General features: G+C 31.9%; 3 protein-coding genes across 6 annotated transcripts in view; 2 read left to right on the top strand and 1 right to left on the bottom strand.

The window, feature by feature from the left end:
- LOC108908654 (fatty-acid amide hydrolase 2-A) overlaps positions 1–1,045 on the top strand; it is a 33,647-nt gene extending 32,602 nt beyond the window's left edge. For 2 of the 3 annotated variants that reach the window (XM_018712765.2, XM_018712764.2), the window contains exon 10: positions 794–1,044. In XM_018712765.2, coding sequence (XP_018568281.1) covers positions 794–883 — 90 coding nt within the window. In that variant the 3' untranslated portion in view covers positions 884–1,044. Of the gene's footprint in view, positions 1–793 lie in introns of all 3 variants that reach the window. The other variant, XM_018712763.2, reaches the window with a different exon arrangement.
- A 4,737-nt stretch (positions 1,046–5,782) lies between these two features.
- LOC108908648 (39S ribosomal protein L33, mitochondrial) lies at positions 5,783–7,470 on the top strand. Its single transcript, XM_018712751.2, has 3 exons — positions 5,783–6,018; positions 6,077–6,180; positions 7,295–7,470. Exons 1-3 carry the CDS (start codon positions 5,978–5,980, stop codon positions 7,342–7,344), a joined length of 195 nt encoding a protein of 64 aa, XP_018568267.1. The 5' UTR covers positions 5,783–5,977; the 3' UTR covers positions 7,345–7,470.
- A 657-nt stretch (positions 7,471–8,127) lies between these two features.
- The window catches only part of LOC108908651 (myosin heavy chain 95F), a 56,437-nt gene continuing 39,354 nt past the window's right edge, over positions 8,128–25,210 (bottom strand). Inside the window, exons 4-16 of one of the 2 annotated variants that reach the window (XM_018712754.2) lie at positions 24,386–24,943; positions 20,510–21,077; positions 20,171–20,335; positions 19,760–19,983; positions 19,263–19,454; positions 18,978–19,202; positions 18,699–18,906; positions 17,227–17,468; positions 16,893–17,168; positions 16,437–16,612; positions 14,257–14,298; positions 10,041–10,471; positions 8,128–8,446 (exon numbers count right to left, since the gene is read on the bottom strand). In XM_018712754.2, coding sequence (XP_018568270.1) covers positions 8,298–8,446; positions 10,041–10,471; positions 14,257–14,298; positions 16,437–16,612; positions 16,893–17,168; positions 17,227–17,468; positions 18,699–18,906; positions 18,978–19,202; positions 19,263–19,454; positions 19,760–19,983; positions 20,171–20,335; positions 20,510–21,077; positions 24,386–24,943 — 3,456 coding nt within the window. In that variant the 3' untranslated portion in view covers positions 8,128–8,297. The remainder of the gene's footprint in view (positions 8,447–10,040; positions 10,472–14,256; positions 14,299–16,436; positions 16,613–16,892; positions 17,169–17,226; positions 17,469–18,698; positions 18,907–18,977; positions 19,203–19,262; positions 19,455–19,759; positions 19,984–20,170; positions 20,336–20,509; positions 21,078–24,385; positions 24,944–25,210) is intronic. The other variant, XM_018712755.2, reaches the window with a different exon arrangement.

Below are 25,210 nucleotides of genomic sequence, written 5' to 3' on the forward strand. Positions count from 1 at the left end.
TGATAAAACACGTACAGAAGTTCTTGGCGCATTTTCCATTATTTGTTGGACATTTTCTTTTAATTCTTCAGTCCGCTTTTTAGGTCGGCCGCTTCCTTCTTTTCTTGTTACACTGCCCGTTTCACGAAAAACATTAACACAACGCTGAACTGCACTTTGAAAAATTTTGTACTCAACAACGCCGGGAAATTGATTTTGAAATTCTATGAAACATTCCTCAATAGAATACTTCCATATTCCATCAATCTTGCGTCCATTTCTAAAGTAGGACTCTATGATAAACACTTTTTGTTCTTGAGAAAACACCATTTTAAACGCTTTTTAAAACGAAAATATTCAAATTGATAGCGGCGATATAGCGCTTTGACAGATGACGTTTAAGTTCATTTGCTATACGCTACGCCCTACGTCCAAATTTTCAGAACCAACTTGACCACGTTTTTATTTGAACGCTCGTTATTTAAACCTACTCATAGGATCGTTTTGGGCACATGACAACTTTTGCTCAGGAAGGTGAGAGCTATATCATATTTCAATTTCAGCCATTTTGACCGAAAGCCATTTTCCATAAGGTTTGTGCGGGGTCCTTTATTTGAAAAAGTACCATACCTTTAAAAAAAATAGATCAACAAATTTTTTTGTTTAAAACAGGTTACTTTTTAAGGAAATGCATTGCACTAAGGTAACTTGATCTAAATCGGTTTATTTTCACTCAAGAAGCTGTCGGACGCCCTGTATATAAAATGTATTCTCTTGTATCTAACGTCTTCTGATAATTATATATATTTTTTAGATTATGGCTGCTCCTAATCAAGACCGCCTCTGCTTGGCAGTTGCGGAGGAACTGGAGAAACATTTTGGGGGATGGGTACCTCCAAAATAATTGACTGCGATATCTTTAAACTGTATTTTATTTTTTTTTTTGTAAAAATGAGTGATTTTTATTTTATTTTATGTGGTTGTAACTAAACCTGCTTAAAACGTACTATTTAGTTATAATATATTTAAATATTAATTAAAAAATATGTATACTAATTTGTTATAACAGTTTATAAAACTAATAAATTCTAAATGTTACATACGAAAAAAACTGTACTCAATTATTTATTCAAGTTGACGTACCTACTCAGAAATTACAGAAATAACTATCATTATTTTAAGGTATTCTGTATAGTTCCAAAGTTTGTACGTTGATTTTTGTTACATCCTGTATAATAAAAACATACAAAAGTACATACAAAATTACTTTTCAGATAAGCATCATCGTGTCAAAAAATAATTCTGAATAATGGATTGCAAAAATATTAAATTTTATACAATGGGAATTTTCATAACCGATTCTTCTTTTATTTATCAAGAATCTAATTTCAATATCATTTTCTAAAAATTACAAAAAGTAATAGCAAAATTAAATACATTGACGATGTGCTGTTTTAGGCCAATATGAATTTGATAATTACCTTCCTTTCTTTAACAAATAATTTTAAAAAAGTCTTTGTAATGCTTTAGTATAAAAAAATTGATTGGAAATAAGTTCCTACAACAAAAAAAAACTAGTAAATAAATATAAATATATAAATTAGCCGTTTTCTTTTGCTCTCAGCTTGAATCACGATCACTGCCCACTAAACATTTTTCAGTTTCTGACATGTTTCAGAAACGTTTCCATTTTTCTTGAAACGTTTCATAAAAAACCCATGCAACCTTCTCGTAACATTCTAGAAGCCCAAGATGTCCTCCCCAAAATACGTTTTCAATGAAACGTTTCAAAAAATTGGTTTCAGTAACATTCTTTTTATGTTCCATTTATGCCCTCGATATTTTTGTTTTACGTTTCAGTATATTTTCAGAAATGTTTGAGTAACATAATAATTTTATTACCATATTGTTCTCATAATGCTCTCAACTTTAGATCATTTTCATTTCAAAAGCGTTTTTGAAATAGTATAAATAGTGTGAGTATTTTTTTAAATATCTCTAATACTCCTTTGTGATATTTTTATTTGTATTGTGAATGACTTAATTCGAACTAAAAAAAGTTACATTGTATATTAAAAAAAATAAATATGCTCTTCTAGTTTGGGGATGCGGCAACTTTTACTAAGAATTTCTTTCTTTTTGAGAAGCCACTGAAAAAAGTTTCTAATATGGATTATGAATTTTGCCATTCATCGTACAAATAAAAATATCACAAAACAATATCAGAAGCATTAAAAAAAAGCTACACATTTTATATAGTTCAAATACGCTTCTGAAATGGAAATTTTCTAATGTTGAGACCTTCATGAATATGGTAACAATGACGAACTGATAATTAGAAAAAGTTAGTTATGATTATGAATCTTAAAATGGTAGGTACATGAAAAACAAATAACATTACTGAAAAATAATATAAAGTTATAATTTCTTCTACGCATGGTCAATATTACATATATCCTTTTAATAATAATAAATTATACAGCAGAAATAAGGATACAAAATGATATCTTGACAAAGTAAATATCTGTAGGTATACCTAAACTCTTTTATTTAAGCATGCCTATACACATAAACAAATATAAACATTTGTACAAAATATAAAATAAATGACGTCTATTTCACTTGATTCATCCATATTTCAAATAGTTCTCACTGACTAAGTAGTTGCTCTTCAAATTATATCGAAACGTATAGTTGTTGTTCCATTTTCTTAGTTCTTGTCCCTTGTCCTCTTGTCTGTAATAGGTAGTGGGTATAACTATATTTAGGTAGATGTGACGCAAAATTGGAAATCTCTACACATATCGTTTTAAACATTTTGCATCAATATTCATTATTTTATATGCACCTTACAATAACCACAACTGCACACACTACAAATTATCACATAAAATAGCGTCAAAGTAAAGATGAATAACAACGAAACCAAGCAAACTGACAAACCGCAAACCTAACCTAACATAATACGAATTGAAACGACACACGGGAAACAAATAAACTCGGGCTGTTACGCGCAGTCTACGCAAGTCACGAACATACATTTTTTCTAGACTTGTGTTATAAATATGCTACCACATTTTTTTTTCTAATTATGTCTTTATATAACAAAGGCAAATGAACTAACGCTTGAGAAGGATTGGGGATTGAGAGCAAAATTTAACTAATGCCGAATGTTCCATAAGATAAGCAAAAATAGCAAAGGGTTGTTCGTCTGTTATGTTTCCGAGATCGAAAGGGAATGTTTCGAGTAATGTTTCAAACTCTCTTCAATTGTAACGTTTCGGCTACGTTTCACTAAATAAGTTTTCAAGTGCTACATTTCTGTAATGAAACAGAAACGTTTCTAGTTAATGTTTCAAATGTTTAGTAAAACATCTCATTTGCAACATTTCATTTACGTTTCGTGTTTAGTGGGTGAATCAGAATCAGACAAACACCAACTAGATTCATTTATCTAATTACGAAAATAATAGGATTTTCTTTACTGTTGACATTTGATTTGATTTTAAATATCGTTTAGGTATAACTATTCTTCTGTGCATAATTAAAATAAAGCAGCTATTGTGTAAATTCAATGTTTAGCGTACCGTTTAATGATAGTGCGTTGCCCCCACCCGCGTCAACTACCAACTCAGTAATATGAATTATCAGTGACTGTGTCTGACTATGAGGCCGTGTTCTTTTATTCTTCGTTTTAATGTGATGAATTCCATCGATATTGGATAATTATTTACTATAGTGGCACCCTCTCCGATTTTCACGAAATTTTGTCTACCCCCCTATTTTCGATGGCGCTGAACACGAATATGAAGTTTTTTTTGTGCGGTCGAACTCAGTTGTCGAGAAAGAAATTTTTCAAAACCTGGATATTTCAGATAACACTAAGTAGAACTCTATATTTTATGTAGCTTTCAGACCATCTGTAATAAACAATCAACATTGTTTAAAAAACACATTTTCCCAAATTTGAACTAAAACTAAAAAAAATATGTATTTAACTATTTAATAGATAAAATTAAAGTAACTAACTGTGGGATGAACAGATATGAATGAGAGTTGAGAGTTGAGTTGTTCATAACAGATGTTTTGAAAGAGACATAAAATATACAGAGTTCTACTACATATCTAAGTTCTACGTAGTGTTATCTGAAATATCCAGGTTAGAATTTTGAAAATTTTTTATCTCGAAAACTGGGTTCGACCGACAAAAATAAGTTCAGATTCTTGTTCAGCAACATCGAAAATAGGGGAGTAGACAAAGTTTTGTGAAGATTTGGGAGGGTCCCACCATGGCTGTGCAACTAACATTGCCAGATTCGCAACAGGGAGGGGATGGAGCTTGTCCAGACACACGAAGAACGGGGTGAGGAAAAGGAAGTAACTTTAAGTTTGTTACGTTTGTTACAAGTTTTTTCACTATGTAAAATCTAGTGTCTTTAAATTTTTTACTAACTTTTCCACACTGAAATTCACGACTCACGTTTGTTTAGCATGACGTTTTTCTTGATTATATTATGTATTTGTAGTAAGTATGAGAAAAATATTGGAAGTTTTGGCAAAAAGGTAAGTAAATATTAAATTGAGTTTTCCAATTAAATATAGTGAAAAGGGTTATGTTTGTTTACACACAAAAGGAAAATATTTATTATTTATTTATGATGTCAAAACATTCATATTCTTAAAAGATTGTTTTTTCTCCGTCAACTTTCCATTTTGTTTGTGTGTTTAGAAAACAGGTTTAACAGAAAATATAAAGTTTGTGAATAGAATTGTTTGTTTGTATGCAACATTAATAACCGCGCCATTATTCCATGGCTAGAAATTAGCCTCAATGATTTGGAATCGAGGGGATTATCCCTCTTTATAACATTAATAACCACATTAAAATTGCTAATAAATACTGTTTTATAAATTTTGCAGTTTTTTTTATGTTTATTTAAACGAGTAAAATACGATTTTACCATTATAAATCGTAATATCGTATATATTTTTTAATATTAAAAGGAAGTAGTATTAGGGTCGTATGACACTATGCTAAAATTATAACTAATTTCAGTAATTAACTAAGAACTTTTTAATCTTGCATAGTATCATACAGAAACTGCAACATTTTTGTTGCAATTTGTGGATGATACTATGCCTGATTAAAAAGTTCTTAATTAATTACTGAAATTAGTTCTAATTTTAGTATAGTGTCATATACGACCCTTAGAATGTATTTTCAGAAGCCCGCGCAAATTGGCATCTGTTTTACCGGCGGTAGATAATAAAGTAATCATCATTATCGTCTCGGCTATCTTTAGTTCCATTTTATTGGGCGGCCAGACACAGTGAGGGAGCCAGTTGTTGTCTTTTAATGTCAGTGGTGTTTCGATTTTGGTATTATGAAAACGACCTTCTTGTATTATATGTTTTGTGGGTCCCACTATACTAAATAATTACCCGATATTGGTCTGTTTAAAAAAATTCTAATCTTTTATTGGCTCTACGGAGTCCATCATATCGAGATGATGAATAAAAGAACACGGCCCGATTGATTATACTGCTTAAAAAAGAAGTAAAGGTGCATTCAGAATCAATTTGCTAGCCAACTTACACTTCGGCACGAAAGTCTGCACGGATTTGACCATTCAGAATAAAATTCAGGCGACGGCGACACTTGGTGCATGCGTGTTGGCTTCAACTTAAATCAGCTGTTTTAGCTGTATATTTTAGGTAATATTTATATTTTGTTTGTTTTAAAAATTAGTAAGTAAATGGTTTGACATGAGATTAGTATCATTTATCTAGGCATGAGATGTGAGCGTGAGGTTATGGGGGCTTTCGTTTTGGCAAAAATTGTACCTATTAGCAACTAATATCAGTTCAGAGTAACTCTAAGTTGCTATTAGCAGCTAATAGCTATTATTTTTGCCAAATCGAAAGGCCCTTATAATTACATATGAGATTTGAGGTTATAATATTTGAAATAATTTAACAATTTTAATTAATAATAAAGATGTTTTTAACCAATATCTTACTAAAACGAGTAAAAAGCAAGTAAGTAATGAAAGTATGGTTACTTTAGGTATTAATATAAAAAATGTATCTTTATTAGACATATTATGGTTCAAATGGAAAGTGTTGTTAGTGGTCATACTTTCAACAAAATCAGAGAACGATTAGGAGACAAATTGGAAGTTATTAGATTTGACCCTTACAGTAAGTCGTACAATTTATTTATTTATATTGTAATCTCTTGACAAGCATATATTTAACTTTACAAATTGGAGTACAATTTTAGTTATATTTAACAGTTACTGGATGTTTCAAGCACATTCAGCGAAGAGCAATATCATTGAATTATAAGGCTAGTAAATTTCCATACATCCACTTACAAATGGAGAAGTACAGCAAAATCCGATCTGTATATAATATTCTTTATAATATACGTACTTATATATTATCACAGATATATCATCTTATACCGAAATATGTCTTTAACAGACCACTACTGTATTTCTTGCTTTGCTTGAAACGTTCAGTAAAAAATTAGAGCTTGACACTTCAGTGCGTAAATAAACCGAAGAGATCGGGAAGTAGAGGGACCCATACTGTCACTTCTTGGTGTAAGTATTTCACATGCTACATCTAAAGGTCACTAGCGTCTCACAGAATGAAAAAAGAGACATCTGATTTGTCAAGAACGATTTGTCCTATTGCGACCACTAAAAAATAAAAAGTAAATAACCGAACACATGCTCACACAAAACCTTTTTTTTGCCATAGGAATAAGAATTGGAAAATGATTACTAGTAGCTTGTTTTGGTGGCCGAAAATTGGATGTGGAGCAATATTAAAATTTAATGATATAATGGTAGTCAAAAATAGGCATGATTTAATTTAAATTTAATATCCATTCCCTAGTGACCGAGAACCAGCAAGAACCGAAAAATTTGACAAAATATATCCAAGCCTTGTATAACTATGTAATACATTACAATTTTTATGTGGATTAAATACTGTGAAAGATCTACATCAATATTTTATATGCAAGTATTACGTCTCTTGTAGAACATTCTTATTTAAATTATATTGCACTTTTCACTGATAAATGTACGTTTTTGGAGACTATTCCAGAAAGCATTTGAATGATACAAGTAGTTGCTAAGGTTCAACTTTCACTTGCAATAAAGACGCTGGTAAAATGGACAAATTATTTATTTCTTAATGTCGTTACTGACAGTTGAGCTCTAATTATGAGTGTAAAGTTGATATTAGTATTGACTTTTTAAAAGATAATTAATTACATATATTTTCTTTTACTTTTTTGTAGTTCAAAAAGAGAGTTTGTATAAAGAAAAGAAGAAAATCCGCAGCATGTGAGCTTAGTTATTAATTAAATAGGTAAATTATATAATTATTGTGCCGTAGTTTATATTTTTTAAATAAATAGTTTTCAGTAATGTATAGAACTGAATGAGAAAAATATATATTTCCTCGTACTGCAAAGGTTTTATTTCTTGTATCCTTAACCCTTTCACTGCTCCAGACGTATATATTCGCTAAAAATTTATAGGGCCTCCAGACGGATAAATTCGCATGAATAGTTAAATTGGATCAGGCTGCTCAAACCGTATATATTTGCAACCGTGCGCATAGTGACTCGGTTATTGCAATTGGTAAGGCGAATTTTTGCGGGCGAGCTTATACCGATTGTGACAAATATTTTTATGGAAAGAGGTACTGGTAATAGTACCAAGATTGTTCATGTTTCTTTCAGTTTCTATTTAGTACATATACTGTATTTTATTCAAAATAAAATCGTAAAATTTATCGCAAATCGTAATTTAACACAACATAATGTAAAACTATAAGTGGTCTAACTGCTCCAGACGTATATATTCGCACGCGATAAACAATTGCGCACGGCGCGGTAGCTACGTTCAGACGTATTGCGCAGCGAAAGGGTTAAGATGAAAATTGTTAGAACCACAGTCACTTCTAAATAAATATTTAACCCTCTATTTGATGAGGTCATTAAAAAAAATGTAAGGATACGAATACACAAATGTCAAAATATTAAAAATGAAAACTATATGGAATAACCAACAAAACAGAAATTAGAGACAATAATGTTTTTGAGTAAAAGGTGAAGGAAAAAATATAGAAACTGATAAATAATTTATTTATAAATTTACTTTTCTCATGGAATTACATTACATAACTTTATTATATAATACTGTAAAGCTAATAATTGCAACATTTAAAATAAAAGCCCCTTGAAGTCTTGAAGAGAAAAGGAATGTAGCTTAATTATATGTGAATCCAAATTTTTATTATTTCCTATCGGCTGGTCGAACGTAGGTCGTTCCACCATTTTTCTCCCATTCTTTGTTGAACTCATTTTCCAATATTTCAGCACCTCGTTTCCTTGTCAAACCGGTTTCTTCCAGGGACAGTTCGCACATCTGCATGTCGTCTTTTCCTAAAATATATCGCATTGATAGATTATGTCGGAAATAATTCAGATTAATTAGTGGTCCTGATAACTCAGTAACAAAAAGAGCTTTGCTTATTAAAGTTGAAATTACCAATTTGGTGAAACAAGTATTGGAATTTCGAAATTTATAAAAGATAAAAAAACAGTTAAATAGGGATCGTTTTACTGCCAAGTTAATTATTTTCACAGATCAGCTCTAGCTGTTAAGTTTGAATGTTGGAAAAAAAACAAATGTCATATTTTCCAAAATCTGTAACTTTATTTTCAAGAATTTTTTTAACTGGGTGAAAATATTTAACTTTTTACGAAGAATTTTGTTATAGACTCAGCGCTCAACATGATTTTATCTTATTTAGAATTTGCCTAGTTTTCCAACAATATATCCTAAGAGCAAAAAAAAATATCGATAAAGTACCAAAAAGACAATTAATAGTGTTTATTATTGTTATGTCCTAAAAAATCTAGTAACTACAAGGTACTACTAGTAGGTACAAAGCAATGTTTTGCACCTTTAGGTGTTGAGCAGCAATGACATTTTAGATCCCATGTATGACACATGCTTTATAGGTTTATTTCTCACTGGATTAAATCAAACACCTGGTGTGCCGCAAGGTTCGATACTTGGCCCATTGCTTTTTACTCTTTATTAGCGATATGGACCAATAAGACTGATGACTTAAATCTTTATATTAATATTAATCCCAAATCTGACTAGACACAGCTATGGCTTGACCTGGACCTGCTTGACATATGATACAAAAGTAATAGAAGAATGTGCGTTTATAAATTAGCAACAAGGTGATGTGATTTTTGATGCATAGCATACAAATCTCAGATTAAGTAAAAAAACAATCAAATCCCAATACAACATTTCCATTGGATTAGAAAATTAAACATAATTCTGATTTTATTATTACTTCTCTTTGTCAAAAAGCCGCTACATTTGCCTTTAATCGCCGCTATCTCAAAATATTGCTAAAGTTGGCAACATTGTAATACAACACAGCTAGATAAAAAAAAGCGGTACATCTATGAATGGTTACTGTTACTCAATGTCTAGGGCTTCATTGAGAAGCAGTCATAGATTTCGTTATATCTTATATCTCCTATACCTGTAATTAATGTTAACCAAATTAATATTAAATACCAGGATTTTCACTATTATAGTTTCTCTATAAGTATTAAAAAGTAAGTATCTATTACTTTATCTGTTAATATTTTAATATGCTATAAAAATCCCATTTCATTAAATATGATGATGATTCTCAAGTAAAAAAAAATGTATTAGATGTTTCAGACTAATAGAATAAAGGAATGTTGTAGCCATAAGAGAAAAATAAATGTAATGATAGTTTCTTGAAGCCAGAAGATTACAGTAAATTTCCGAAAATGTTATATTTAATTTTTATTTTTACAACATATCTGGAAAGTGCACAGCCAATCTGTGAATTTAATAGTAATTAAATTAGTAACGAATGTTCTAAAACTTTCCCCATTTAACCATGTTTCTCTTATATTTTCATAGATCCCACAAAAAATGTCGTAAAAGTTGTGACAATTGCAACTACAACCCACTTACCTGCCACTAGAAGAATGGGGGCCTTGTCAGGATGCAGCTCCATCTGCCTAGCGACATACTGCCCGTCAAAATGAGCGTACCACCATCCCCTCTTGCTCTGATCACCGCCGGGCCTCTGGAACGGAATACGGAAGTAGCGTTGGGTATTATTATCCAAGATGGCTTTTTGAGGCAGCCGAGGAGTCTTCGCTGCAGACTCCATCACAGAACGCGGGGCACGTTCGTTCTCGTCCATGGTGGTGCGCTTGCGGTTCTTTGCCTTCCAGGCATGGTACACCTTGAGACGGCGATGGAATTCATGACGGCAAGCCTCCAGCAGCTCAATGTCGCAAGACGTGTTGATCGTGTCGCGCAGCTCCGAATATTTCCATTTGGAAAGGTCGTATTTACTCTTGGCAAGGTTGGCTTGTTGGTTCTTCACCGCTTCGGATCTGTGGGAGCAGTTCAAAGTCAGGAGGAAGTTAGTACCGAGACACCAGTATATTCATTAATGATTTGATTTATAATTTAAATTAATAAATATGAGGAAAAATGAAAAAATATTATATAAGGCTTCTAAGTTTCGCAGATGTCAGATTATTAAGAAATTAAAGATTATTTTCTGCTGATACACAGAGTAAGTATATATTTTTTTAATAAAATAAATAATAAAACTGTTTTCAAAATTTTAAAGTTGTGGTCTCCTGGTCTTAAAAACAAATGTCCAAGAAAAAGGGAACAAAGCGTCATATACGCATTTATCAAATGATCATGATTTCATTTAAGTTTTAGTGACATTTTTAGAATTTTGGATTAGCTTAATATCTTTAAAGTATAAGGCTAATAATAAAAAAATTATAGTAATAAGAAAAATATTAGAAACAATCTGAAATTAGTAACAAAATAAATTCTCTCTTAATAATCTGATATTTGAGAAATCTAAGGATTGTAACCAACTTCCCTGCTTAAAACCCAACATCCAATAATGCTTATGAAAAGATAGGTGGACACAAACACACACATACACAAAACACTACAGCTTTTTTTAACAGATTATACTATTTTGATCAATCAAAAGATCAAAAAATACCAATGGCCAACTTCCACTTTTTTAAATAAATAAAAAAAAGTGAAAAGTTCACAGCTAAAAATTATTTAAAGTATGGCCGAAAAAACGAATTAGTACGAATAATAAAAGTTGAAATGACTTTTTTAATGGTAGACCGTCACCAGCTTTAAGTGGTAGTAGAATATGTGTTTACCAAATTACGATATACTATGAAGAATGAAATATACATACAATATTTTCAAATATTCTACTAGTAAAGTACGAAACATGCTTTTTCATATAACTCAAAATCAGCAAAATTGGTAAATAACATTATCTTTTTCTCTAAAGTATGTATACAGGGTGAGCCATTATAGATGTAAAACATTTATTTAAAGCTAATGACCAAATATCTCAGAACAAAAATTCTTCCTTAAACAGATGCAGATTGTTAATTTTTATGTGATTTATTCACTTAATCAGAAAATATATCAAAATAAGGACAAAATTAACAAATAAAAAAAATTTATTACTTTAAAAATGAAGCACTAAACTATAACATTTATTCAAAATATCGACCCTTCAAAACGTGGTTAGTTGATTTTCAAAACATGAATTTTTATTGCTACATTTTTAAAGCGCTTTTAAATATTTAACTCAATATAACTTTTTGTAGTGCTCTAAATTCATTCGATTTACTCACATAAAAGTTTCGATATAATTTTTTAGACGTAATTATGATTCGCCCTGTATACGAAATTCTGCATACTTTTCAGCAGTAGTCCAAAATTTGTTCTTTCATATTTGACTTTTTATAATCTGTATTTTACTAAATTAATGTAACATTACTTACAAGGTGTCACAAATTGCACAGGCCAAACAACCTAACAATCGAACTTCTCAATATAAAAAAGTAACCATAAATATGTTAGGAAATGTTTAGTTTTCGAAATACAGGGTTTTCGAATTGAAATTTACAAAAATGTTTTTATTTTAATATTTTCAAAGCGTCTAAATAACCTAGGTATTTTTTTTTATCATTTTTAAGACAAAATTATGTGTAATAATCATTGAGAATAAATCAGGAAGGCCTAGATAACATTTTCCTCTACATTGATGTAACATTTTTCACAGATTTGAAACTAAAATTTTATAATTTTGGTTTTTTGCATACACATAAACGACTTTATTCACAGTATTAATTTTTTAAAGATAAAAGTGAAGTACTCGTAAATTTCCATTTTACTGTTTGATAGATACCTACCATCCCTAGGAATTCTGAATATATTTGTTAGGGTCAAAAAAAAACTAATATTTTTTTCTGGTTTCTTGTGAAAATATGGTAGTTTATCATGTTTTAAGAGCCCCCTCAAAAAAAAATTTTTTAGAGGTCGCCCAAGATTTTTAAAAATTTGCAAAATCGTCAAAAATTGAATTTTTAAAAAATTTTTTTTTTCGTTATCATTTTCTAGGTTGAAAAAAATCTCGATTCTGAAAATTTCAAATCGATATTTTAATTTCTAAAGGTCACTCATAATTATTTTAACTTTCAAACAAATGAATAGAAATAAATCACTTAAATTTTAAAAAATTAAAAAATTATAAATATTTGATACAGTGCAGTAGTAAATTTTTCGTCAAGAAATTTTTTAAGTGTCTCGTGATTTGTTTCTATTCTTTTGTTCACCAAATTCAATAAAAAAAATTATTAGTTCGCTGATATTTATTTTTAGAGGTCGCTCGAAAACATTTTAGGTACACTACTTTGAAAGTTAAAATAATTATGAGTGACCTTTAGAAATTAAAATATCGATTTGAAATTTTTAGAATCGAGATTTTTTTCAAGCTAAAAAATGATAAAATAACGAGAAAAAAAATTTAAAAAAAAAAAACAAGTTTTTGACAATTTTGGAAATATTTAAAAATTTTGAGCGACCCCTAAAAAATTTTTTTTTGAGTAGATTTTTTGAGGGGGCTCTTAAAACACGATAAACTAATATATTTTCACAAGACACGAAAAAAAAATAGGTTTTTTTTGGGCCACCCTAATATTTATAAACCATACATATATTTCAATATGAACACCCTGTGCATCATAGGAAGGAAACATTTTTATTTTTATTTTGGGAAGTTCTATCATCAGATAAAATTTGGCCAATGTAATTTGGTACACCCTGTATATGAACATCGATTTATTTCCATCTTTTCTTGTTATAATTTACAGTTAATTTTTTTATAATTTTAAAATAAAACCAACCAACGATAAAAATAAAATAGTAAAAAGGTATCTTTTGAGGTTTTTAAAATTTTTTAGAATATGATTAATATGAAAAATTAAATTAGTAATATATTTTACTTATAGCATAATTAATAAGATCTGTCTTATGTAATTTTTATTTCTGTTCAATTTCAGGCGGAAAATTACATTAAGCATTTTTTTTAATAAAAAAATTGATAGCTTAATTAAATTGTACATGTCGAATGCTAACACCAAAATATTATTTCGATACATGCAAAAATCTTGTTGCTTTGGTAAGTACCATATTTAAAGTACAATATTTATTTATTCATTATTATAATTAAAATCATTTATTATATTGAACCATTTTAGATGGTCCATTTTTATTCATACTATTATTATTTTTGTAACGTTTTCTTAGTCTTCTTTGTACCTATTTGTTTAAATAAATTGTGTTTAGTTTAATGTTTCTATTTTCAATATTTTTTTACTTCTTTGGAAAGTTTACGAATCACGATATTCACGTAATTATCTCTTGTTCCATACTCTAACCTCAGATGACGTGGTTTTCCAACACTGCATTTTAAAAATTGTATTTACTTCAGCAAACATCCTGTATATTCCATAGAAATGAAATTTTGTTGTTAGCAAAGGACACTAACAATTCAATTAAGCTGTCGGCTTTTTTCTTAAAGAAATGTCTAATATGATTATCGAATTTTTGGTAAAGCAAACAAAATTGTGTGAATCATACTGAAATACAAAGACGGTGCTACTCAAAGGAGAATGCTTTGAATGTAACCGTTTATAATCATAGAAAAGAGGTCTTAACCCAATGTTCAACAACCGCCTGGTCTCCAACAAAACTAAGGTGTTAGTAAAGTAAATCCAACGAGTTAAATCGCTACACTTCACCGCAGTTAATACCAACAGAATAAAAAAATATGTACCTGTTGAGTTTGAAGGACTGTCTGGCCGGCTCTACTCCCCCGCTGCATCATGGAAACAAGAAGCATTGACAAAATTGACATAAAAACTACCACCACAATCTTTACAATATATACACAAACAAAAAGAAAGTATCGTAAGCCTCCTCGAGTATCTATTTAAATAATAACACAGGTGATATACGATTTTCTTGAGATTTTTATTCAGTTAAAATATTGGATGCTACATTCTGTGTATATAAGACGGAATCAAAACATTGGATGTATAATACTTAGAGCTTAGGGAAATGAATGAAATGAGTTTTGGTGATGCGTGAGTAATGATTTTAAAAAACTATAAAAGTGTAAAATAATTATTAAAAAATTCGTTGATCCTTAAGTTCGATGATTGTTCGTTACAGGTAACTTCTCTTAGCATCTCTGATTGCAAATATAAAGCATTTACATTCAATCAAAAATCCTCCTTTAAATGTTTTTCCTTTTTATTCCACTAAATACGAATATCTTGTATTTTGTTTGGGAAGTTCAGTATAAATTATCTTCAATTATATTCATTATAATCGTTTAATTTTCTAATTATGAAAAATATTATAATTCTCTTTGTGTACAGACCATTAAACGATAAAGCGATAAACAAAAAAACAAATGAAAGACAAATGCTACGAATGTACAAAGTGATCAATTAATTCAGAAAAAATAAATGAGTAAAAAATAGCATAATTGTATAGTCGTTACGATATCAGTTGGAACCGCATAAAAACATTTAATGCATAAACTTTACGGAATTCATAGGCGTCCAGAAAAATTTTGCCCTGACTCGTTTAGAAATACTATATTCTGAGCTATATTCCTATTTAGTTGACGATGTTCTCTAATTTCTTGTAAATAATCTTCCTGAAGTGCAACTATACGTCGTGATTCCATAATTACCATACGATTATCAAGTTTTTTATGTTTAAAATCGCATTGTAATAAAACATGTCATAAAATATCTAAAGATTTATAATTATAATCAGGATAATCGCTAAATTTATCTCGAATCATGTTTAAAGTAGGAACTTTATGTTGTTTATACATCCCTGATAAAATCGTCAATATTCTTAAATTTTGTATTTGTCCATTTCTTCTTTGTACCATGAATATAATGTTTCCTTCTTTAATTACGCGATAAATTGTCGTTTTTGATATCTTAGTTAATTCGCTAATCCGTTTCCTAATTTCTTTATCGCATTATTCACTATTTTCTCTTTTCGAACATTCATATATATTTAAAGTACTTGGTACATGTAAATCTTTGTTTTTAACATCTGAATTTGTTTCGATGCTTTGGACAAAAACTGGCTCAACTATTTGGGGATTTTCCCAGGTTATTTCGTTATCATCCATTTCAATGGGTCTCCAGAAAGCCATGCTAAATTACTAGATAACTACATGTAACATTTATTTTAATAATTATTACCTTTTATTGGTTACGCTATGAACAAATATTAATATTAACTAATAATTAATAATACATATACCAAAGAACTGGCAAAGCCAAGTGAACGGCGTTCGACACCAAACTAATTATAGAATCCTATGCAAAAAATTATTTACGACCTAGTGGACCAATACAAGTTTGCTTTGATGACCAGAGCGCCGCAGTCGATTCTACATCAGGTGGACTGGTCTACCAATGCCGGACTCGCCCAATGGCAATTCGAGTATAAATTACGAGACACATCATGGATAAAGCATAAGAACACTTACAAATCAAGACACCCTATATGTTACCAAAATCCTTCATATATCATTAAATTTTATTTATTACAAGAAAAAATCTTTTCAAAATATTTGTTTCACAATTTTCCATGGACTTTTTTCTCAAAAAAAATAAATAAATGTTTTTAAAAATATTATTGCAAAAAAACATTTAAAGGAAGACCTCGTGGGAGCGACTCAACACTTTTGAATCACCCTATATATATTTTATGCATTCCCAAAAAGCACCCGACTAATGCTAATAAAAAAATTTGGTACACAAAACGTCGACAAAGCGACAATAACAGTTTCATAAATCTTTCATTTTAGCAACTAATATATATTCTCTTAACTTTTTTTTTTGCTATACCATATACAAAGAGGCTCAAGGAGAGAAAATGGAAGCTACAACGTAAACAAAACCCGAATAAACTTTTGCATACTTGCGGATCATGGGTGGGCTCTCTTCAAGTTGGCCGTTACTTTCCTGGGCTAGCCGCAACGCCAACTCACGGTCCTGCCGTTCCTGTTCAAGCTGCTCCTGGTAGCGCCTCTCTTCTTGTGCCAATTTTTCCTGTTGTTGCTGCAGTTCAAGGGCCAATTTCCTGTCGGCCTCTTCCTAAAATTGCGGTTCAATGGAGATCGATTATTGTTTTCTGTCAACATGTACAGGGTGTCCCAATATTCCTTGTACATCGATGACAATCTAAGCCTATCTCTACCTAAAGTTTGTATTATTTTTGAAAAATTGTCAAGTTTATTAACCCTCTGGCAGCGAAATGTAACACGATCCTAAGAATATGCGGTAGTTCCATGTATAAGAAATATAGAAACACTGCATAAATTTATATTGAAGTGTAAATAAAAGTTATCAAATATTTATAGGTTGAAATTATTACCTGTTTCTTCCTTTCCTCTTCCTCGAGTTTCCTCCTGGCCTCGATCTCTGCCTTCTTCCTCCTGTTCTCCTCCTCCTCTCGTTGCTTACGTTCTTCTTCTTCCTTTAACCTCTTTTGCCTCTCCAGCTCCTCTTGTATCTTCCTCAACCTTTCCTGCTCTTCTGCGTTCTTTTGTTCCTGTAGTTTCTTCTGCAGTGCCGCCATCTGTAGATTTACTTTTGCTACCAAGTCGGTATACAAAGCTTGGGCGGCCTTTGGATTAATTTTGTCGTCACTCTGTAAAAAAATGCGATTGCTTCAAGCAAAGCGTAGACGAAAAAATTTTTATTCTTACCTTAATTCGGTCGATGGCAGAGCCGAACTGAGTTTTCAGCTGATTTATTTGGTTAGTGATGCTATCTTTATCTTTTTTCAGCTGAGCAGCGCTGGCTTCGACCTTCTGCAGGTTCCCGCTTAATGCGTGGATATTTCTCAGAGCCTTTATTCTGGGCCCGTGTTGCTTCCTCACCAGGTAGCCCCTGACGGTTTTCTGAACGATGAGAAGAGCCTTTTTGCGGAATGCGATATTGTTTTTCACTAAAAAAAATTTATGGAATAACTTTAAAATGTGATGTCATTGTGGAAGGTTAGTGATATGAGCTGAAAACATTAAAAAAAAGCGTGATTTGTGCATGTATTGTTGGTTTTTGAGTACATGGAAGTGTGTTAGTATAAAAGAGAGGGAGAGGGGTAATGGAGAGGGAGGGGGAGAGAGGGGGGTGAGAGTGAGTGATGGAGAGTGGGGAATGAGAGGGAGGCGAGTGAGAGATAGAAGAGAGAAGGGGATGGAAAAGGGGTAGAGAAGGAGAAAGGGAGAGGGGGGGAAGGGGGAGAGGGAGGTGGGGTAGGAAGGAAAAAGCGTGATTTGTGCATGTATTTTTGAGCACATGGAAGTGTGTTAGTATAAAAGAGAGGGAGAGGGGTAATGGAGAGGGAGAGGGGAGAGAGATGAAGAGGGAGGGGGAGAGAGATGGAGAGGGAGGGGGAGAGAGGTGGAGAGAGAGGGGTGAGAGTGAGTGATGGAGAGTGGGGAATGAGAGGGAGGGGAGTGAGAGATAGAAGAGAGAAGGGGATGGAAAAGGGGAGAGGGGGAGGAAGGGGGAGAGGGAGGTGGGGTAGGAAGGAAGGAAGGTAGGGAGGGAGGTAGGGTGGGAGGTAGGGAAGGAAGGGAGAGGAGGAAGGAAGGGAGAGGGGAAGGAAGGGAGAGGGGAAGGAAGGGGGAGTGGGAAGGAACGGGGGGAGTCTTACTTAAAAATGTTTTCAAAAAGTTTTTGATGATGACTGAAATGTGTCGGAAATGGAATTAAATAGCCAAAAGTAACATTAAAAATTAAAAATATTTCTAAAATATGTATTTCGTCTTATTTAAAAAAAAAATAAGTAGCTGATGGTAAACTGAAAATGGAACATCAGACAACAAAACTGGCATATCTACGAACAAGCACAGAAAAAGAGACCAAGAAGTGTTCTTCTTTTTACTGTAGTTCTGACATAAAAAATAAAATAAAATATTGAATTCACTTTTTCCAAATATCCCAGAAACTAAAAAAAAAGTATGTATGGTCAAGTCTGTGCTATTTCACCATTTTCAATATCGCTATAAAAAAGCCCCCCATCTTATAAAAAAAAGAAATTTCGTCAAAAACTAAAGTACTCCATAACTATTTGTTTTGCACCCAGCCAAACGCACAGGAAAAATATTTCTTCCCTCCAAGGGAATCATTTTGTGCTATCTGTCATTACTGTGTAAAAAAATATGCAATTTACTTTTTATAACGGTAAGTGCGCAGAATTGTGCTTTCATCCATCTGGATTTTATCAACCACTTCTTGACGTTAGCCACTATGGATTTCAAATTCTCCGGGTCCGATTTCATGATTTTATCAAATTCCGCGAACTTTCCCGGTCTGAAGAACACTCTCGTCACTCCAAACTTAAAATCCCTGTCTTGAAGCTTCAAGCTGTGGAACATCGCCTGAAAAGTATTCGACGATTTACGATTCATTTCATAGCCTATCGATTTAAAAAAAAATCTAGCTATTTTACCTGACAGAATGTTTTGGCTGAAAGAACTTTCAGTTCGTTAGGAAGATAGTCTTTGTACATGGCATGTAAGTCGGCAAACGGCGTTCTGCTCGGGAAACCGTGTTCCATAAGCTCCAGAACGGTCGTCATACCGGAACACTTGAGCTGCATCAAGCTTAAGCCGCCGTCAAATTGCTGGTCAATCATTTTGTTGTTTGGTTTCACACAACGAATGAAATTAGTACCCTAAAAGTACATAGGAAGTAATGAAATTTTTGGATAGACGCAACAAAACAATTAACTTACGTTGCTTCTCAATTTTTCCATAAGTTCTCCTAACTGCGTCTTAAATTTATTGCCGACACTGATGAAGGTCAGTTTACCCTTTTGTGCCATTGACGTTGAGAACAATGTCTGGATCAACTTGTTCTTGCTGTCTTGAATGATGCCTTCTAAGGAGGCATGGAGGGCATCATTGTTTTTGTCAATAAAATATTTCTAAAAAGAAATTATCCAAGTCATTCCACCCAACAACCTCAATATTTATAGAACAATAGTCAGTTTCAATCAGTTCAGTGTTTAGTAATGATACAATGTGTTTGTGTATCTTCAATGTTAAACTTCTGTGACATTATGAAAAAACTTGTATATGAATCAAGAAAGATGAGATTTGATAACAATGCATGGCATATCTCCACACTGGATATGCTCTCGTTGATAGTATGAATAGTTATTTGAAGATTGCATTAGCCCATCCATCAGAGAAAATTATGAAAAAAAAACAAGCTTATTTATTCACTTACAGTTTGGTAACAAACAGCTCCAGCAAAGTGCCTGACCAGAAATCCTTCGTCATCTCTAAGACTACGATGTGCCTTGAGTTTGGAAGACCTTGGCAGGCCCAACCTGTACTCCTTAGGCCAGGCCTTGTGAACTTCTTCTGTGAAGTGAGTGTAGGACGGCTTTGGGAGCTTGGATTCCTCATCCAAAAGGGTCAAGATGCCCTTGTTTTTAGTTTCAATCACATCTAAAATCAAATAATTAACAACCACTGCCAGCGAAGAAAATGTAGAAAAATAACCACAACCAAATTTTCAATTTTAATAGTTGTTTGTGGTAATTTTCCTGCTTGTTCTGCATTAATCTGGATAGGAATAAAACTCCTTGATTTTAGTAATGCTTTTTTATAACTGGTTATTATTGTTGTCACTCACCAATACAGTCTTGATTGTCTATGTAGGTAATTTCAGGTACATTCAGACCTTCTCTTTTATACAATTCCTGTTCATGCTTTAATATTCTTTCATTGAAGAACTGTTGCAGTTTTTCGTTGCAGTAATTAATGCAGAACTGTTCAAAACTATTAACGGTGAAGAACTCTGGAAAAAATTTAAATTTACTTATTTTCTTTCTCATCTAAAATTAAATAGAATACATTCTCAATAAAACATAAAACTAATTAACATGTGACTGATGTGATTAACTGTGACATGCAATTGCACTTTCATATTTGGCGAGGTAATATTTCAACTGATTTAAAAAAATGATCTTACCAAATCCAGCGATATCCAGCACACCGATATAGTAACTAGAAGATTGAAACGGAATGCTTTGGTTGATTCGGTTCACAATATAATCGAAAAGGTTGCTATAAATAGCTTTGGCAAGGGCATCACGGGCATTATTAGCTTCATATATCTTAAGGGGCACCATAATCACAGTTCCTTTCAGACCCCCCCGACTGCTTTGCATGACTCTAGCAACCAGAGCTTGCCTCAGTTCGGTGGGGTCAATCTCGAGAAGTTTAGATGACATTATCAAGGATTTCTCTTTGCTAGCTGCCACTCTACAGCCTCCTCTCGTGTCCTCTGGGTTATCTTCGAATTCAATGTTACCGAGATGGAGAACCGCGGCGACAGTTGTGTAGATCTGCAGTCTTTCGCCGTCCGACATTCCCAAGCGAGACAGGGCTTTGTCTAGTTCTGTAAAATCTCCCATGTCATCTAGGAGGATGTCTTTGAGGGGTCCTTTACTGTTGTGGTCAGCACTTTTTTGGCCTGAGCCAAGTTTCCTTTCGCTGGCCGATGTGGTGAAATATCTGGTGCAGGCTGACTTTAAATACTAAAAAAATATATATGCATGACTAAAAATAATAAAAAGAATTCATATGAATTAAGTCTGCAAATGTTTCATTTTTGAAATATCGAATGACGAAGTTTTGTTTTTTATATTTGGAACATTTAACAATTTTTCGGCGATACTTTTTTGAAACCACCAAAGCAGTGGCGTATTTCTGATTTTTTTATTGCAATGACATTGAATTTCCTATTGAGAATTAATAAAATCTTTGCTATTTAATCTTATGTTTTTCTTATATCTTTAACTGTTGGATTTTAAGACTTAGTTACGTTTATATGGTTTCAGATCTGGTAACATAACCGGCCAGTAAATAGAACTATTGGTACTAACCAGAAAACCAGAAAACATTCAAATTAAAAAAGAATAACTAAAAAAATAATAAAATAAAATCAATCATATCAAAAAATCAAGTACTTATTAAAAAAACTATGGGAAACCATTACATATTAAAAAGCTATACCGTTTTTGGAAAACTGTACACTTAATTTTCTCTAGCATTCCTACATTTCTAATAGTTCAAGAGCAGCTAATTCAAATTAAAAGTGATTAAGTGATTAATGAATGACGCACATTTAAAATGAATTGGATATAGATGACTGATTGGTCTTAATGAAATTTTTTAGTGAAATTATCCATAGAAAATTGCCAAATTTAATTTATCTATAATGGTTTTAAGGTTTCAATTAATTTGTTTTTATATTAAATTAATTTAAATTATTTTTTATTTCATATTCACATTTTTTTAATTTAAAAAATAAAATAGTTACTTCATTTTTTTTATATTTTAATAACAAATCACTTTAATTAAGTAAAAACCATCAATATTTGATAACATTATTACATGATGCGTATTATTAATTTTGGATACATTTATAATTTCCAAAATATATCATGTATGTATTCTTATTAATCCACGGAACCAAGGGTTTCCCCTCCAAATTCTTTCAGATACAACCGATTGACGTGAAACTTGTAATTAGAAAATAGCTCAAGAAACAAAAGTTATGTTGTGCCGATGAGCGCTTTTGCAGGGAAGCCACCCCTTCTAGGGGGTGAAAAATAAAATATTGAAAATAACCCCTGGAATCGATAAAGCAATCAATTTTAAGCAAAAAGTATCTTATGAGCATTTTTCGATAAGTCAATATTTTCTGAGTTATTGGTGATTGAATATGTAAATTTTTTATTAAAAAAGAAGTATTTCAGTAGTTTTTCTCGAATAACTCGAAAAATAGACATTCTCTGGAAAAAACATAACGAAGAAAAGGAAGCTTATAGAAAAAGAAAAAGATTTAGTTTTTTTTTTTCATTTATGTAAATTGGAAGCATTTAACGTAAAATAACTAAAAATAATTCTATGTTTCAAGAAAAATGTACAGAACATTTTTTAAAGAACTAATCTTTAATGTGAACTTGACTTTAAGTCATTAGCATAAAAATTAACAGTATGATCAAAATAAAACTGTTAATTCGCTTTTTCGGAAAAAAAATCAGTACAAAAACTGCTGAATTTTTCACAAGATTTAAAATTAAAGGTAATCCTTTTACAATTTACATTTTTTATGTGCTAACAATATATTATACAAGTTTAAGCCGTTTATGCTCCGCGGTCGAAATTATAGAGAGTGACTCAGACATAATATAGAAACACTATTACCATAATGCGTATAAAATATAAAATGATTTTTATACGGTTCAATATTATTTATCTTTATCTATATCTATAATCGTCTATAGACTGAGTTACACTGAACATCGATCTATATTCTATCTGTCTTTTGCACTTGGTAGGGAATAGGGAAATGCTTTTTTAGTTGGGTATAAACGGACTTGATTTACCCGTCCTGAGAAACGTCATAGCATAAGCGTAGACGAGGGGTCTAATTCCATAGCTATAATAAATTTATAAATTAAAAAAACACAACTGGGACGTTTTAAAATGCTGTAATAATTAAAATGGATCAAAGTGCCGGTTATAGCAAACAGTAAAAAATATTAGATGTTAAGTTTTATTATCTTTTTTCAATATTTTCTATATCTTGTTGCCTTTTACGCAGACACGGCAATGGGTTTTCGTTCCCGGCACGCTTCATCCCCCTTACTAGTCCAAAAGCTAGCGATGAGTCACTCTCTATAATTTCAACCGCAGAGTATAGAGTGCATGTTTTTTAAAATATTACGTTTTGATTGAAAAAATTTTTTTTAATTCCAAAAAAATAACATATTTTTGAAAATAACTAAAAATAAAAAATATACGAAAAATATTCAAAAGTAGAAAAGTTTAGTTTTATTACATTTTGTCATTGGGGGTGGTTTTTAAGGGTTTTTAACAATGCAATAAATTATAAATTGTATTATAAACAGGTAAAAGAATTTAATTTATTCTGTTTGTACTATCAGATCATTTCAAACTGTTAAAAACTATTTCTTTTTAATATTTTGTTATTAGGGGTAGTTATTAGGGATAGTTTTTAAAGGTTGAAATATTGTAATAAATTATTTATAATACCATAAACTATTGAAGAGTTCTATCTACATATAATATATGTGCTATAAAAATATTTTAAAGTCAAAGAAACTATTAATTTTATATTTTTAACATTAAGGATCTATCCGAAAGTATTCGGAGGTTTTACCCTATTTTTTTCTTTGTTACCTAGACTATATATTAAATTACAATATCTGCAAAACAATTTCCTGTCAAGTGATTGTTTATATACCTGGATCCAATTTAACTGTTTTATGAGCCAATTTTGGACCCGATTCAGAATACCACGTATGAAGATATAATTGAATTAAAAAAAAAAATGATTTTTAATATTTGAAATGTTTAATGAATCGGTAGTGTAACGCTAGATGTTAGGAAAGTATGTAGAATCTAATGGTCTATGTATAGGGAGGTATAAACTTTCAAAATATAGCAAATGTTCGGTCGCCACCGCTGGGCGCAGGGATAGTCCGATCGGAGTGATTTTGATGTCGTTGTGTAGGTTAGAAGTGATCTAGCTATTCCACAATTATCGGCAATGGGAACGGAGAAAATTTACTTCGGTTGGAGGCTCCCTACATGCTTGTTTCTCATGTGACGTAGTCCAGAAATATGTTTAATGAAATCATTTTTACGATTACGATCCTGACCTAACCTATCAGTTTAAATTTTTTATTAAGAATCAAAGCGCACATACCGGAGCCTCAAGACAAAGAGAATCAGCTGTCTCTAGACACTATTTAATCAAACTCGTTCGATCAAATGACACATGCCTACTTTCTTAAATAATTGTTATACTCACATTGTAATCGTCTGGTTTAGTCAACCCCAGCGACTGCCTCAAGCCCTCTGGGGCTCCAGCCATCAGCATATAGAAAATGTGGTAGCTCCTCTCGTCTCCTTGGGGCGAACATATCCTGCTCTTCTCCAGCAAATAGTGTGAAATGTGCCCGCCGGCAACCTTAAAAGTCTTATCGAAATGCACCTCTATGAACTTCCCAAACCTGGAACTGTTGTTGTTCCTGGTGGTCTTGGCGTTACCGAACGCCTCGAGCACCGGATTTGCGTCCAATATCTTTTGCTCGAGAGTACCGGCCTCGGCACCCCAACTATCACAGAGGTATTTCAACAGATGTTTGGTGGATTCCGTCTTGCCCGCCCCCGATTCACCGCTAACTATGATAGACTGGGACTGTTTTAAGACGCGCATGTCGCGGTAGGCTTTGTCGGCGATAGCAAACACGTGCGGGGGTTTTTCTCCCAAGGATCTACCCCTGTAGTTCTTTATCGTGTCTGAGGAGTACAAAGCTGGAATTTCCTTGTAAGGGTTGACGGCGATTAGGATATTGGCTACATATGACTGAAAAAAAAAAGTAAAGAGATATTTTATTTATGTATTCATAATTACAAAACAGGTTAAGAATAAGAACAGATAAATTGTAATGAAATTAGTCGTTACAATAACTCTACCAATCAAGGTTCATACATATTTTGTTTGTATACAGGGATGGCCAGAAGTACGGAATAAAATTCATACCTTTTGAATGAGTTAATTTTTTTAAAACGCCGAAACACGTTAACTGATTTTGATTTTTTTCCCATCTTTCAGTTATATAATAATTAATTT

Source organism: Anoplophora glabripennis, unplaced genomic scaffold, assembly GCF_000390285.2.
Source record: "Anoplophora glabripennis isolate ALB-LARVAE unplaced genomic scaffold, Agla_2.0 scaffold208, whole genome shotgun sequence".
NCBI classification, from domain to species: Eukaryota; Metazoa; Arthropoda; class Insecta; order Coleoptera; family Cerambycidae; genus Anoplophora; species Anoplophora glabripennis.

What these genes read in the sequence shown, in the direction of transcription:
- LOC108908648 (XM_018712751.2), top strand. Translation starts at nt 5,978, where the DNA reads ATGTTTTTAACCAATATCTTACTAAAACGAGTAAAAAGCAA. An exon ending in CTAAAACGAGTAAAAAGCAA is followed by an intron (nt 6,019 to 6,076) that starts GTAAGTAATGAA and finishes TATCTTTATTAG; the next exon opens with ACATATTATGGTTCAAATGG. An exon ending in TATTAGATTTGACCCTTACA is followed by an intron (nt 6,181 to 7,294) that starts GTAAGTCGTACA and finishes ACTTTTTTGTAG; the next exon opens with TTCAAAAAGAGAGTTTGTAT.